The following is a 16,731-nucleotide window of genomic DNA, read 5'->3' as shown; positions in this document are numbered from 1 at the left end:
AGTTCCTATCCCAGCCCTAAGGAGGCCATCACTGGTAATTAGTAAGACACTTTTAGCATGGGTGCTCCTAGGTATGGAAACAGCACCACAGAGGTATATAACAAGCACTGTTATCACTGGATGAAATACCTACCAGCTCTCAGGTACCTGTCAGCCTCAGGAAGGGAATGCAGGGTCAGTTCTAACCTAAACATTCACTCCTCTGCTTGCCATTCAAATGCCCCTTTCCCAAGTCTTGTCCATCTCAGGGACCCACTGAGCCAGCATCCTTGTAGCCTCGGCAGACCTCATTCACCTCCCTCAGTGCCCATGCTCTTCCTCCTGCTGTTCCGCCTCCTGGGATGCCTGCCCTGGCTCACCTGAATCCCATCCATCCCTGCAGGCCAGGCCTAATGCCCATTTCTCTCTGTTATTCATCCATGTAAACAACCCTTGTTTGTGAAAGCACTTTCTGTCCACTCAATTCAATCCAGTAGCTATTTCCTGCCTGTCTACTAAGGACAATGTGCTGGCAGGGGGGCGGGGGGCGACACGCACAAATGTGAACTCAACATGGTCTCTGCCCTTAAGGAACTCAGAGGCCACGCTCTAGCCAAGCAGGGCCCCTTTCCTGATCTGCTAAAGCACCCCACTATCTACCCCACACAATTCAGCAAAACATTCTGTGCTCCACTGGGTTCAGTTCTCTTTCTGGGATGATCAATCATCTTCTTTGGCCAGGCTCATTGCTCAGGAGGAGGAGGAGAGGAAGGGGAGGCCTGGTCAACAAGAGACACCAAAGGAATTAAGCTGGATCAGGTGCTCAGGAGCTGACTCTCCTATGGGACTTTCACAGGCAGCTTCTTCTTTTTTTTTTTTTTGGCGATAGAGTCTCGCTCTGTTGCCCAGGCTGCAGTGCAATGGCACAATCTTGGCTCACTGCAATCTCTGCCTACCAGGTTCAAGTGATTTTCCTGCCTCAGGCTCCCAAGTAGCTGGGATTACAGGCACACATCACCACACCTGGCTGATTTTTGTATTTTTAGTAGAGACGGTGTTTCACCATGTTGGCCAGGCTGCTCTCGAACTCCTGACCTCAGGTGATCCACCTGCCTTGGCCTCCCAAAGTGCTGGGATTACAGGCATGAGCCCATAGGCAGCTTCTTAGTGGTGTCCTCATATGTCTTTGCTCCCAAATCAGATAGTGCCAGCAGGGCTTCCTTACATAGACCCCCACAGCCTTCTACAGGAGAGCAGACCCATGGTGCACTCAGGGCCTCAGTCCTCCATGGGTCCCACCGAGGGAGACAGGCAGCCTAGCTGGCTGGGATAGTGTGGGGAGGGGTGGGAGCCCCAGCACTGCTTCCCAGCACGGGACCCACCTCCATCTTGGTCTGGATCCAGGGCCCGATGACATTGGCCTGTGCCCCAAACTGCTTGCGTAGCCTCTCATTGTGCTGCTGTCGGGCGTGCTCCTCTGTCAGAGCTTGGTCCCTCCGAGGCACCAGCTGCCGCACCTGGGGCAGGAATAACAAGGCGACTTTGGGGACAGGTCAGCCATCTGCCCATGTGCCAGATGAGGAAATGGAGGACCCAGGAGGGGAAGGGCCGGTCAGTAACAGAACAGGAGTGAAGGCGTCAACCTGTTCTGGAAATCCAGTCATTTGACATTTGGACAAACAATGAGTGTTTACTATATGACAATTTTAAATGAAATTGATAAAAATCAATTAAAATGGACAAAAATCCCTGCCTTTATGAAACTTACAATGGCTCGGCCCATGCCCTTCAACTCACGTGGTCCCATTTGCCATTGATCTCCTGAGGCGTGATGGTTGTGTAGGGGTTGGTGCCCGCCATATTGACGTGGTAGGTCTGGACAATCTTGGACACCTCGTTGTGGATGCCCAGGATAGCCAGACGCTCCTTATCAGCATCAGGGAGGGTGGCCTTGAACTGCTCATGGGCTGTGGTCAGTCCCTGGACAGAGATGGGAATATATGGGTAAGAGGAACAAAGGGAGCGCTAGAAGTGAGTGGAAGGGCCATGGAAGTTGAGTTCCACACCAGCTGGGAGACCAGGAGGCATCAATTCAAAGATTCTTGTGGCTGAGAACTGGGATGGTAGGTATGGCCACAGGAAGGAGAAGCCACAGTCATCAAAAGCAACAGTTTCATCCTTGGGGCTGGTGAAATTAACAGCAACCCCTCTGGGGTGTTCACCACCTGACAGGTCAAGGAGAAGGGCTGCTCCAGAGGCTCACTCCCCAGATGACCTCCCACAACGTGGACTTCCTTAGCTCCTGGCAAAACCTTTTAAATCCAGTACTCTGCAGCTGCATGAAAGATTGAGGAAGCTGCTAATTGATGTGAAATGAGCTCCAAATAAATGTTACATTAAAAATCAAGGTTCACGGCTGAGCACAGTGACTCATGCCTGTAATCCCAGCACTTTGGAAGGCTGAAATGGGAGGATCTCTTGAAGCCAGGAGTTCGAGACCAGCCTGGGCAACAAAGAAAAACCCCATTTCCACAAAAATAAAAATTAGCCAGGCATAGTGATGTGAGCCTGTAGTCCCAGCTACTAGGGAGGCTGCAGCAGGAGGATCCCTTAAGCCCAGGAGTTGGAGGCTGTAGTGAGCTATGATCCCACCACTGCATTCCAGCCTGGGTGACAGAGTGAGACCTTGTCTCTAAAAAAATAAAATAAATAAGGCCGGGTGCAGTGGCTCAAGCCTGTAATCCCAGCACTTTGGGAGGCTGAGACGGGCAGATCACGAGGTCAGGAGATCGAGACCATCCTGGCTAACCCGGTGAAACCCCGTCTCTACTAAAAAATACAAAAAACTAGCCGGGCAAGGTGGCGGGAGCCTATAGTCCCACCTACTCGGGAGGCTGAGGCAGGAGAATGGCGTAAACCCGGGAGGCGGAGCTTGCAGTGAGCTGAGATCCGGCCACTGCACTCCAGCCTGGGTGACAGAGCGAGACTCTGTCTCAAAAAAAAAATAAATAAATAAAAATAAAATAAATAAAAATCAAGGTTTAGAATATGGTATATAATAAAAGCTACTTTTTGTTTTATACAAAAAGGGTGCAAAGCATGGAAACAAACATACTTGCTTGTGTGCAGAGACTGTAGTCAAATTCTTACCTTTGGGGAGAGAATTAGGGACTGGAGGATAAGGAGTCAGAGGGAGACCCTATCATACACCCTTTTTAATTTTTTTTTTATTTTAGACCATGCACATATATTATCTTGTCAAAATAAGTCAAATGCAAAGGTTTTGCGTCTATAAAATCCTTGGGATGCTCTTCCTCAGGGACAGTCCTGCAAAAGTGACCCACAGAGCATGGGCCAGGGGCCCCAAGGGATCCAGCCTCTGGGGAGTGGGGTGGGGCTCACCTGGATCTCCTCAATGGTGTGCACAATGAAGGTGTCCTGCAGGTCCTCCATGGCCCCCTCCATCCAGTTGTTGAAGGGTGCAGCCCTCTTGGCATACTCCAAGTACAGCTGGTCAATGGTCTCCAGCAGTTTCTCGGTCCGCTGGGAGTACCAAATAGGGTGGGGGTTAGTACAGTGATGTCCAGAATCATCCCCCACTCCTATCGAGATCCTTCTGGTGAGCCCCAGGTCTAGAAGCACTGCCTGAATCAGGCAGAAAGAACAAGCTCTTCCTGCCAGGTGTCTGAACCATCTCACATCGCAGTCACCTGGCCTGGCTCCCAGAGTCTGGTGTGTAGAATAGGAGGGCTCTCAAATGGCTGGGGTTGGGCTGTAAAGCACACTAAACTGGGAGGATGAGACAAGTGAGGGCAAGAGAGGAGGCATCGCCATGAGGGCAAAGTCCAAATCCTGTAAATCTTCCACATTTAGGCCAGGGTTGGGGGAGGTCTGGGGAACCCATAGTCTTTTAGCCCAAAGCAAAGAGAGTCAAGAAGCAGGAAGGGGCACCTCAGGACTGCTGGATATGGGCCTAGTTCTCCCTCTGGGACCCCTCACCTCCAGAGCTTCCCTTCGCTTCTGAGTTAGGGCCCCCAGATTGTCCCACTGGTCACAGATCTTTTGGCAACGGGCGTTGACACTGGGTGAGTCATAATAGTCCAGCTCACTGGGGAGGGAAGAGACAAGGAAGTTGGGGGACCCAGGTTAATTTCATGGCCCATCTCCCTCTCCCTGAGGCTGCCAGTGGGGTGGCTGGTAGTGCTGGGAAGAGCCAGGGGCACGCCCTTCAAGAGACCTTCCAGGTACTCCTTCCACCCCCTCCCCTCTTTCAGGAGACTCGCAGAGAGGAGACCACAGAAGACCCCTTCCCCAATCATGGCTGGAGGTGACACCAGCCTTCACCCCAATGGCCAATGGCAGAGAGCCCTCAAGGCCCAACCAGAAAGCTCGGAACCAAGGCTTGGTCACCCTCTGCTCCTGTACTAGCTACAGGTTAGAACTGGTGGCCTTTAACAGGAAGGCAGTGGTCCCGGGCTTCTTCCCCACTAGGAGAGATATTTATTTTCTGCGTTGACTCCCTTCCCACCTGGGCACCCACCTGTGCCCACCCTCCCCACCTTCCATGGCCACACCCCCACCTCCCCCAGCAGCTGAGAAAGCCCAGCCTTGGCCCCTCACCACAGGGCACTACAGGGTAGGGGTATCTGGGGCCACCTACTTGAGTTCCTGTGCGATGGCGGCAATCTGCTCCACGCGGTCCTGGTGGGCAGCCAGGTCACTCTCGAAGGCCTCATGCTTCTTGAGCAGGGCCTTGATCTCTGAGAGGGTGGCCGTCTCATAGTCCTTCTGTCGCAGCATGGCCTCTTTGCCTGGATTGAGAGAGGGCCACACAGCTGAGCAAGAGTGAGAAGCATCTCCTTGGTCCCAACCGCCCACCCCTCAGGGCCCCAGGAGCTCCACTTCCGGCGGTGCTTCCCACAGAGGTGCCCATTGTGTAGGGATCCGCAGTGTACAAAAGTAGATGTGCAACTAGAACATCCAACCATGGGCGCAACGGGGAAAAGCACTGCTCTCCTCAGAGCACTTCCAAGGCCATGAAAGTGTCTACGTAGGAAGGCTATGCAGAAGTCTGTGGGAATGCATAGGGCATGACACTATACACACAACAGGAAACACAACAGGAAACAGCCATCCACACCCTCTGGTATAACCAGGAAAAAAACAACCCAAGTACCTCAGGGGCACCCTGCCTTTAGAATGTCCCCAGTTACTGTCACTGGCTGCTGGCAGCCCTGCAGGGGCCCCTTCCCTGGGTCGGTGTGTCCAGTGCACTCTGCACAGAATTCAACAGTGGCTAGTGCCTTCTCTGACCTTCAGACACACTGTCCTCTCTTTACAGGGCATGAGCAGGTCTTGCGTTTCTTAAATTTGTTTCCACAGGAGGAAAGCAGGAACAAGAAATGACCTCCCACAGTCATTGTTAGACGATGCTCACCAGCTGCCTTGTGAAGTTGACAGGTACCAGACGGGGGCTGGCCCGGCCTCCCTCACTCACACACCCAGTCCTCTGCTGCTGGGATGCTCAGCCTGTCTCAAAAAATAAGGCTGGGCTGGGAGCCAAGGCTGTGTCCCCAGGCGGCATTTCTTTCCTGCCTCCTGCTTTCTTCTTTAAAACAGAATGGTAATACATCAAGTTTAGAAAAAATTATAGGTAAGCCTACTTATCCACTCCTATTCAGTCTTTCCTTATGTGGATATTCTGTGAACGCTTTGGGCATATATAAATTATGTTTCCTGCTTTTAAAATATTTAGCAGCACATTAGTCGGGCGTGGTGGCTCACGCCTGTAATCCCAGCACTTTGGGAGGCTGAGGCGGGCAGATCACGAGGTCATCAGGAGATCGAGACCATCCTGACCAACATGGTGAAACCCCATGTCTATTAAAAATATAAAAATTAGCTGGGCATGGTGGCACACGCCTGTAATCCCAGCTACCTGGGAGGCTGAGGCAGGAGAATCGCTTGAACCAGGGAGTTGGAGGTTGCAGTGAGCCAAGATCGTGCCACTGCACTCCAGCCTGGGTGACAGAGCGAGACTCTGTCTCAAAAAAAAAAAAAAAAATTAGAGCACATTATTGGAATTTCTACCCTGGCTCCACAGTCTTCTCATGCAGACGTCTGCTGAAAGGCTGCACGTCCACTGCCCTAACCCTTCACTGTCCTACTGTGGGGTACTGGGCCCCTCGGCTTGCCCTAGCACGGATGTCTCCATGTTCAGGATGGATTCTTTAGACAGTCTCAAGAAATGGAATTCCCAGGTTAGAGTGTAGTAAACTTGGTAGACGTGAATACATGTAGCCAAACTGCTTTCCCCAGAGGCTGTGCCAGCATGCCAGCACTTCTCGTGCCCCTGCTGATGGCTGGCAAGCCGACAAGGTCAATCTTTGCTCTGTACCTTGGCTGTGAGCTGGACCCGATAGAAGCAGGTGATGAATCAGTGCAATCCCCACTATCCCTCCTCCACTCTGCCCTGTCCACGCCTGGATAAATAACTCCCCGCACACACAGTGGAAGTGGGGGCAGCAACCTCTTACCATTGTGTGCAAAGCCCAGCATTTTACTTACAAAGGGGAACTAGACCCAACCCCCCTTAGCCAGTCAAGCACACTCCATCCCTACACCAGGGGTCCCCACCCGCCGGGCCATAGACTGGTACCAGTTCATGGCCTGTTACGAACTGGGCCAAACAGCGGGAGGTGAGCCAGCAGGTGGGTGAGCATTACCACCTGAGCTCCGCCTCCTGTTGAGTCAGGGGCGGCATTAGATTCTCACAGGAGTTCAAACTCTATTGTGAACTGCGAATGCGAGGGATCTAGGTTGTGTGCTCCTTATGAGAATCTAATGCCTGATGATCTGAAGTAGAACAGCCATCCTGAAAGCATCTGCCTCCTCCCCACTCCGTGGAAAAACTGTCTTCCATGAAACTGGTCCCTGGTGCCAACAAGGCTGGGGACCGCTGCCCTACACCAAGCCAAGCCACTCCCAAATGGCCTTGGGGTATGGTTCTTCCTTCTCATCTCCAACCTAAGGTCTGAGGAGTACAAAACAGGGCTGAATGGGGTAGTCTTAGGGCACTGAGCTCCGCCGGCCAATGGGTCTGTCCCAGACTCCAGCTGAAATGGCCAGAGGGACCCCAGCAGATGGGCAGCCGGTTCCCCACCTCCAGCCATGGTCCAGGTTCTGGGGAAACACTATCCTAGGTATGATCCTCTCTCTTCAGAGTTCACCTTAGCTGCCAATAAGCAGACACCAGACACGTCCCCAAGAGCCTCAAGGTTGGAGTAACAGGGACACACATGTGCTAAGGCAAAGGCCAGTTCATTGTAATTGGAGGCCAGGAAATACAGGAAAAAGAACTGAATAGATGAAAACCATAAACATGAAATATACTATAATACTGAAGCCTCACAACAACCCTATGAGGAGGCTGAATTAGGTTGAATGGGGTCCCCCATAAAACTCATGTCAACCCAGAACCTCAAGATGGAACCTTATTTGGAAATAGGGTCTTTGCAGACACAATTCCTTAAGATGACATTATACGGCTGGGTGCAGTGGCTCACGTCTGTAATCCCAACACTTCAGGAGGCAGAAGCAGGTGGATCACCTGAGATCAGGAGTTCAAAACCAGCCTGACCAACATGGTGAAACTAAAAACACAAAAATTAGCTGGGCATGGTGGCGGGTCCTGTAGTCTCAGCTACTAGGGAGGCTGGGGCAGGAGAATTGCTTGAACCTGGGAAGCAGAGGTTGCGGTGAGCCGAGATTCCACCATTGCACTCGATCCTGGGCAACAAGAGCAAAATTCCGTCTCAAAAAACCCCCCCAAAAAACAAAAAACCAAAGTGAACACTCAGGTGGTAGAGCATTTGACTGCAAGGTGAACATTCACACAGCACTGCACTATGCAGGAACTCCCCTCAGAACTTCGTTATGTATTAACTGATTAAATTCTTATAAGCCTGTGAGATTGGTACTATTATTATCCCCACTTTACAGATGAGGAAGCTGAGGCAACCAGAAGGCTAATGAACTTGCCTAATGCCATGGAACTAGTGAAACAAACGAAAAGCAAAGAATAGCGTAGTGGCTGCCGGCTGGGCTGGAGAGTAGGAAAGTGAAGCCCTGGGGAGGCAGGAGGCTGGGGTGGCCTCACCGTCAGTCCAGGCCTCGTGGATGGAGGCCTTCTGCCGGAACTTCTCTGCCAGGTGGTCCAGTCGCTCCAGCCTCCGGATCTCGTTCAGCAACCACTCCTCATAGCCCTTCTCCACCTGCTCCAGGCAGCCCCAGGCATTGTTGATGTCCTGTGGGGATGGGAGGTACAGGGTCAGGATCTGCCTCGGGCCTAGGCTTCAGGTCCCCTGGCCCCCTAGACCCCTGAAGGTGCCCCATGCCTTCCAGGAAGAGCCTCTTCCCTATCTCTGCCCCATATCCACCCCAGCCAGGCTGCCCCACCCTACCTCCCATCTCCCACTGGTATTTTCTGAGCTCCCAGGAGCCAGGCCTCCTGGGCAAGGCGTGGGACCTGCGTCTACATTGGTCACCCAGCTATGGGACTTTGAGAATAGAGCCCTGTGGGGAAACGGCCCCAGGCTCTCCCTGACTAGGATTGGTTTCCCACAGGACTCTATCCAATCACAGGGGCCACACATGTGCTAAGGCAAAGGGCCCCCCCAGGTAAACAGACCAACAGTGAATGAGGCAAGCAGGCACTGGAGCTGCCCAGCCTCCCCATGGTCCTGGATCCATTCATGGACTCAGGCCTCTGGGCAGTAGCCTGGGGCCTACAGAGACCCTGGCCTGGGTGAGCCGGCCAGAATTCTGGGAGGACAGATGCCAAGTGCCAACCCACACCCCCCTTCAGACAGGGCCATGCCTCCAGTTTGTGCAAGGGTACCCAGCTGGGCAGTCGCTGGGGTTGCACCCTGCAAGCCACCCTCCCCATCACATGTCCCCAGGCCAAGCTACATCTGTCCCCCAGAAAGGGTACTTTGTCTAATTCTCATAGAGCACCCTTAGGCTAGCAGTGGCTCTGGCCACCTAAAAGCCACTGATTCAGCCTTGGAGCCCCGAAATGACGGCAACTTTCCAAACTGCAGACACACTTGCAATGTATTCTCCCTCCACCACCCCCTGGGTTGCTCTGCCCACAATGCTGTTTGCCTTTCACCCTCCCCTTCTAGACCTGTCGTGTGCCCGGGACGCTCCTATTACTTTTCACTTAAGGACAAAAAGCTCCGTCATGGCAAATTTCTTATTTTCTTCTGGGTGTTTCTCTGGCTTATACAATTTTTCCCTAAGTTGTGGGGACAATGTCAAGGGGGATGAATAACAAAAATAACCTAAGAGTATTTTATGACATGGAAAGCTGGTCAGAATACAATGTAAGATTGGAGTTTTTTTTTTTTTTTAAAGCAGCTTATTATATAAAACATGCTTTAGTTATCTGTCAGTGCACACTTGAGTACAAAAATGGGGAAAAATGTTTAATTTCAAATACATACGCTTTAGGATTCCCTCAAATATTTACATGAAAAAACCAAAAAGATTAAAATCATTTTTTTAAAGTTGATACTAGGTAGTAAGATCTTCAGTAATTTCTCTGTTCTGTATTTTGCTTATTTGTATCTTTGAAATATACTACCCAAAAAACCCACGAAACTATTACTTAAGTAATAATATTTTTTAACTACTTAAGATTCCATGTAAGTAGAAATCAACTTGACTGTGATTCAATTATGCCCTGTTTTGTTCAGGGTATCAAAAAGCATTGTGTTCACAGGGATGATTTTTTGTGAGAGGGAGGTCTGGAGTAGATGCTCAGGGGTCTGGAAGGGCAAGCCTGACCCAGAATGGTGTGGGCAGAGGGGGCCGCCCCACATAGCCGAGTTCGGGCTTGTGCCTGGGTGATAACGGGAAGGGGGATGTGACTTCTGGAGCAGTGTATGTAGGCAGAAGCAAACACACCCATCCCCACCCCCATAAAGCTGACTTTGACCACGACTAGGAGCAGCTCAGAGGTGGAGGCAGTCCAGTTTAGCGGCCCAGGCTCACCCCCAGTACTCACCGAGACCATCCTGCCCTCGGAGGGCATGAAGGCAGGCCGGTTGCTGAGCCGCAGCTTGGTCTGCAGCGTGTTGAAGTTGATCTCCAGCTGGCACTTCTCCTGCACCTTGGGCGGCTTGTGCAGGCGCCGGTAGTCCCGGAAGTCCTCCAGCTTCTGCTGCATGGCATGCATGGTGTTCTCGGGCACCCGGTTCTCCAGCCACGGGATGGTGCGGCGGATCCACTCCAACAGCTAGGGCAGGAAGGCGGTGGGGGCAGGAGGTGAGGACGCGGGGAGGGAGTGTGCTAGAGCCAGCCTCCCTCTCCTCCCAGTCCTTCCCGCAAGGGGAAGGGGTCTCTCCTGGTAGCACACTCCTTCCCAACTACCGACATTCCCAGGCCATGAAGCCAGCTTCCAGGGTGTTCCCTTTGAGAACCACAGGCTTCGTGAAGCCTGGCTACTAGAGTACATCGACTCACAGTCACATCACTCAACCTCCCTGCTTTGCTAAGGGAAGACCCATAGACCTGGTGTGAAAATAGTGCAACTAAAAGGCAGGAAGGAAACCTGGGTTTTAGTACCAGGTTCTAACTGGCTTGGCCTCAGTTTCCTCATCTGTACCATGGAGGGGGTTAATAGCTGTTTCCAGAAGTTCTTGCCATCTGACTTCCTAGGAATCTAGAATGTGGGTCTCTGACTTAAAAGGGAAGAGGCTGGCTTCTGGGCAGAGAGCTGGCCTGGAGCACAAGCAGGCATGGCCTGGACTGTTTTCCTTGAGCCAAGGTGATGGTGGTGGAGAAGGTGGAGGGGTGCACATGACAATAGGAATACACTGAACACCTGCAGGGGGCCAGGCACATCACACACATGGACTCATCTGAATCATCACAGAAACGCTACGAAGCTAAGGGCTGTGGTCATCTGCATGTTACAGAGGAGGCACCCAAGGCCCTACCAGGTCCTGGAACTTGCCAAGGTGACCTGGCTGGAATGGCAGAAATTTAAACCCAGGTACTTGGGCTCCAGAACCTGGGTTCTTACTACGCTGGGCAGCAGATCCCCCAAGAGCCTGGGTTGAGCAGCTCAAAGGGCTGAATTCTTTCAAGAAAAGGAGGCTTAACCCAAATGTAGCCAATGGCAGAACAGGAAACCCAGCACTGCGTGATCCTGTCCCCTGAAAAGTAGGGGACAGCCGCTATGTTTGGTAGCTGCTATGCTAGCCTGAGCCAGCACTAATTTACCAAAAGCCCTACCCTCACCCTCTTACAACCAGATGCACTCCTTCTCTCATTGAAGAAAAACTCACAGACTAAAAGTACACCAGGCTGGAAAGGGCTCTGACATCCCCTGGCTCAACTTTCACTTGACAAGTGAAAAAAACAAGACCCTGAGAGGCAAAGGGATATCCTAGGCTCATGATGACTCAGGGACCGGCCTCTGCCCCCACCTCATACTTTCTGGGAGAGCCACAACAGAGCTCAGGCTGCCCTGGACTAGCTATATTGGGATCAGAGACTATACCAGCCTGGGACTATGCTCCAAGGAAAGATTTGGAAGTACACGTTCTAGCCACGTTCTGGCTAGAGACAGGCCAGGTGAACCCAGGGGGTACCCACATCACTGGCCAGCTTCTCGTAGTCTTCCATAAGCTGCTCGTTCTCCTGGTTGACGGCCAACACCTTGCAGATGCGATTGGCTGCTGTCTCCGCCTGGCAACAAGACAGAGAGAGTCACGACCAGCCAGCCCCAGCAGCAGGGGCACCTGGTACACACCTGTGCTGACAAAGCCCCTCCCATCCCTGCAGCTCCCTGTGATTGGAAGGGGGTTAAGAAGGCTGTGAGGCCACATTCCTCCTCTCTCCTTACCATCCTCCTTGCCAGCCCATGGCCAGGTCCCATGGGTCAGGTGAGCCTGGACAGAGGTCTTGGTGGCTGAACTGGGCCCCTGGAGAACAGCCTGAGTTTAAGGCCCAACCTGCAGGTTGGGAAGAAACTAATCCAATGACTGATACAATCAAAATGCTCAGGTCAGGCGGAGAGGTGAGAAAATTCATGCCCATCCTGGAATTCCAAGGCTTAGGGCCTCTGGCTGGATTTTCCAGGATCTTAAGAGATGTGGGAATTCAAATCTGGGAGTCCTGGGATAAAGTGCTGACTGAGAAATCGTGGGACCTCTCGGGATCCCTGCAGAATCTCCCAAGACTCTTGGCCCAAAGCCTGAAGCACTTTAGAGAAAACTGAGGGACCCCTCTACTGCACCCAAGTCCAGACTTCCAGATCAACCAAGTATGGACACAATGCCCAGCAAGCCCAGCGCAGGCCCCTCTGGGACAGCTAAGCACACATCATGCGCTGTGTGCCGGGCTAGCAGGGACCCAAGACAGGCCTCAGCAGCAAAGGGAAGCGAAGGGAAAGGGACTGAATGGCAACCCAGGCAAAGACCAAGAAACCTTAGTGGGAGAGCGCCTTCTGCAGCTGTGGGGGCTACTGTACCCCTAACACCAGCAGGGACCCAGCATTCCTGAGTCCACTTCAAACAGGTGGTTTTAAAATCCAGCGGTGTTCTTGCATACATTCCAACCTTACGCCAAGGGAGAAGTGAACTCAAAGCCTTTTGGGGGCCAGAGGGTAGAAAGGAAGACAGCCTGGGGGTGGGAGAAGCTAGTATCTCCTGGGACCCTGGAGAAGGGTGTCCTGCAGATGAAAAATGATCCCTGGATTAACGGGTTGAAAGACAGGACCTCACAACTGGTTGATGAACACAACAAAACAGGTTTCAACTGTAGCAAGATGAACTGAGGCTGGTCGTAAGGAAGAACTTCCTGAGAATGAGTGTGCTTAGAATTGGAAGGAATGACTAAGATGGAAGATGGAAATGTTTTTTCCTTGAAGAACTTCTCGAATAAGACATCCACCCACCCACCAAATCATGTGCTTTGTGGATGACTGTGCGGGGGTGTGTGGGGCACGGGGTTAGGGGCAAAATGAGATCATCCTAAAGGCCCTGTCAGAAACAGTCAGGGAGGTCAAGGCAGGCACGCCCTGCAGAGTAAGGTGTCAGAGTGGGTTGGGAGAAGCAATAAGGAGAAGGTGGGAGTGGCCAGAGGGTGGTCTAAGAGTCCCCTGAGGTGGGGACTTTGAGTCCTGGGCCTCAAGAAACTGAGACAGGGAGTCACATCCTTAGGCCCTCACCCCCTACCCCCAACTCAACCCTATCCTGGAGATGCCATGGCTGCTTCTCATCCACAACTCCTGACTGATCGCCATTTCTCTCAAGAACCAACAAGCACCCATGGGGAATCCCAAGAAGCAACGAGGACGGAAATGCTTTTCCTCAAGCCTGCCCAGGAGACGTGGAGCCCCAGAAAGCAAGCGGGGCCATGGGAACCAGGCCAGCAGCCTCATGGGGCTGGCTGGGGAGCAACTTGCTGGAAGCCCCAGACTACTTCCCTTGAAGGCTGGGGCAGGGGGCTGTGGAGAGACCCGTGTGTCCTCCTCCAGGCTGATGTTTTGGTGAGGATGTGCCACCCCTGCAGACTATGCCAGAGATGTGCCACTCAAACAGCTGAAACTCCTTGGCAGCTACTCATCACTGGCACGAAGCAATTGTAGCTGTGATTTTCTTGGATAAAGCCACCTTCACTTTGTTACTCTCCTGATCCATCGGCTCAAGGGTCATAAACTCTGATGTGTGCCAATTTATCAAACTGGTGGACTGAGGCCTGCATTCATGGGATTTTACATGTGTCCTGTGGGATCGCAAGAGCCTCGCCCATCCCTAAGAGCCTGCTGACTACTCCAGGGTCAGGGTCAGGGTCAGAAGCGCTCCCTTCTGGATGAAGTCTGGGGGAGATTCCGGGTGGGCCTCCTGGGGACTTTCCACAAAGATCCAACCGCGTTCCCAAGCCCGAGTCTCAGCCACCTGCTCCCAGGCTGGCCTCTCCGGAAGGAGACTGACTGAGAATACCATCCATTATAACCCGTGAATCAGCCTTCAGAAATCACACACAAGTACCACGGGAGACATGAGAGCGCTTTCTGTATGGCAGGCCAGCCTGCAGACTCCAGCGGGGCTCCCTTAAGGGACAGCCCAGCTCCTACAGTACCTCTAGAAAGCAGGTTCCTGAAGTCCAGATTTGATTTTTCTAAAAAAAAAAAAAACCCTGGCAGAATCCTCAGAACCTCATCCTTTCCCTTTCTCTCGCAGCCTGACTCCCCCAACAGGCAGGCTGCACCCCAGAGAAGCCCACTGGGTGGTGAGTTGGACCTGCTTCCACAGTGGTCCCTTGATGAAAGCAGCTTCATCACCCACCAGCCTCAGTCTGAGAAGTAAGATGAGGTCAGCTGGGAAGGCCAGTCTTAGTCAGGCCCACAGGACATGGTCCCGGGAGCAGAAGAAAAGCCTGTTAGGGATGACAGGCCTTCCCCATCACCTCAAATTCCTGGTTTTCTAGCGTTTTCCTCTCATGGCTACAAGAACCCCATGAACTCTCAGGGATCTAGGAGAGAGGCACCCAGAACCACCAAGTACATAAAGAATCTCAAAGACGCTTTAGTCCAGAAGTTCAAAGGAGAGATTTGTTCTAGGGGAGGAAAGATTCCTTCCCTGAGAACCTCAGGAACTGAAGCAGCTTCAGAAGCAACTTCAGAAGAGAACCCCGGGAGAGCCCTGGCTTCAGGCTATTCCTGAAGAGGAGATGGGCCTCTCTGGACCCCAGCAAGAAGAACCAGGCGCCCTGACATGAGACAATGTAACAGATGCAACAGATAATTGATGGGTTCAGAAAATATTCTCTGGAAATGAGCAAAATGTTGCTTCCAAGTGCCAAAGGAAAAGACTACTAGAAATCTGTGTTTCCTTTCCCTTAGTTGGTATTTTCATGGTCGTTTTGGTTTGTTTTATTTTGTTTGTTTTTTGAGACAGAGTCTTGCTCTGTCACCCAGGCTGGAGCGCGATGGCACAATCTTGGCTCACTGCAACCTCCGCCTCCAGGGTTCAAGCCATTCTCCTGCCTCAGCCTCCTGAGTAGCTGGGATTACAGGTGCGTGCCACCAGATCTGGTTAATTTCTGTATTTTCAGTAGAGATGGGGTTTCGCCGTGTTGGCCAAGCTGGTCTCAAATTCCTGACCTCAGGTGATCCACCAGCCTCAACTCCCAAAGTGCTGGGATTACAGGTGTGAGCCAATGCGCCCAACCCGAATTTTCATGTTTTTTTGTGGCCTACTTTAGGCTGTGCTATTATACAACTTAACATACAATACATTTTGTTGTATATTCGAGTTATTTTTTAAAAGATATGAACTATTATTATCCCCGAGTACTTAGCTATCCCAAGCCAAACTGCTACCCTAATAGTCAGCATCTGATTGCCTGATACAGGCACAGTCTAGAGAGGAACTGTCTTCAAGGTGACATCAAAACACCCAAACATGGCCAGATGATGTGCTGTGGCTCCGCCACCCACAACCCACAGATTCACATGAATGCTACGAGGATCTCATCTATGTCATCTTTAGCCAAAACGTTCCCAAATCTAGCTGGACCTGCTTTTTTCTTCTTCCCACAGCTGTCCACTGCCAGTCTTTCCCTCTGTCCTGAGTCAGCCACCAAGCCCAGGGTTCCTGCTAAGAGAGCTCCAGATCAGCAGGGATCTCAGACCAGGCATCCGAGCTTCCTTGTGGTGAGTGGGCCAGGGTGGGTGACCAGGCAGAGGGGAACTGGCCCCTTTCCTCAGGCAGCCCACACCTTGCCAGCTTCCTCTCCTGCCGCAGGCTCCGCCTGCACACCCCGAAGCTTCTTGCACAAGCTGTGGTCACCTCCCTCCACAACACTGCCTGCCCCTTCCCAAGGCCTTGCTAAGCCTTCCCCCTACAGACCCTCATGTTCAAGTTTCTGCTACTCAAGACAACCTTGGTGGCGGGCAGTCCTGTGACTGTACCTGCCCTGCTCAGATCTGGGGCAGAGCAAGGCAGAGGTCAGACTGCAGCCACTGCCCGCTCTTTTTTTTTAGGGTTTTCCCAGATGGCTCATGAATTTCTCTCAGATTGAGTGCATGCCTTCAAGTGTTCTTTCTCAGAAACAGCAGACCATGAACTCTAAAACACGAGCTACATCAACAAAATCTTAATGCTCTCCACCCATTCTAAGTCCCTGTAAGGGAAAAGGAGGGGAGAGGGAAGCAGAGAAAGAATTAGAACCAAAACCCACCTGTCAAACAGCAGTTGGTCCTCATCTAATGAGGGAAATCAGTACACAGACTTATACAGCACGGGCCTGTACAGGCACACAAGCCGTGCACCACACGTGCACACACACATTAGGCGCTGTTGCCTTTTCATTCCACTGTACAAGTTTGGGTGACAGAAAGACAGTGGAGAGGATGGAGGGCACTGGGCACGGGTTTTGGAAGATTTTCCCCATTGGTGCCAGCCCGGAGACAGACAAGACAGGAGTGTGTGAGTCAGGAAGAGTCCTTCCTCTCCATCAGCCCCACCACACATGGCAAGGTGGGGTTCCCCTCCCCTGCCTGCTCAGCTCGAAGCAGTCGCCTTAGACGTGGTGGGGGCAACTCTGGGTCAGACCCCTGACCAGGACATGAGAGGACAACCACCACCACCACCAACCCAGCTGTGACCTTGCCCTCAGGTGTGGATAAAAGCAGCGTGAAATGGTTGCAACAGGGATGAGTGAAAGGGAGGGGGG

General features: G+C 52.2%; 1 protein-coding gene across 4 annotated transcripts in view; it reads right to left on the bottom strand.

The window, feature by feature from the left end:
* ACTN1 (actinin alpha 1) overlaps positions 1-16,731 on the bottom strand; it is a 105,555-nt gene that overhangs the window by 6,946 nt on the left and 81,878 nt on the right. For all 4 annotated transcript variants that reach the window (XM_003901964.4, XM_003901962.4, XM_003901963.4 and 1 more), the window contains exons 9-16: positions 11,644-11,736; positions 10,049-10,279; positions 8,138-8,285; positions 4,640-4,790; positions 3,979-4,087; positions 3,382-3,522; positions 1,777-1,959; positions 1,362-1,496 (exon numbers count right to left, since the gene is read on the bottom strand). In XM_003901964.4, coding sequence (XP_003902013.1) covers positions 1,362-1,496; positions 1,777-1,959; positions 3,382-3,522; positions 3,979-4,087; positions 4,640-4,790; positions 8,138-8,285; positions 10,049-10,279; positions 11,644-11,736 — 1,191 coding nt within the window. The remainder of the gene's footprint in view (positions 1-1,361; positions 1,497-1,776; positions 1,960-3,381; positions 3,523-3,978; positions 4,088-4,639; positions 4,791-8,137; positions 8,286-10,048; positions 10,280-11,643; positions 11,737-16,731) is intronic.

The sequence above is a fragment of the Papio anubis genome, chromosome 7, assembly GCF_008728515.1.
Source record: "Papio anubis isolate 15944 chromosome 7, Panubis1.0, whole genome shotgun sequence".
Taxonomy (NCBI): domain Eukaryota; kingdom Metazoa; phylum Chordata; class Mammalia; order Primates; family Cercopithecidae; genus Papio; species Papio anubis.
Note: the sequence above shows the minus strand (reverse complement) of the source record. Positions and strands in the feature narration are given on the sequence as shown.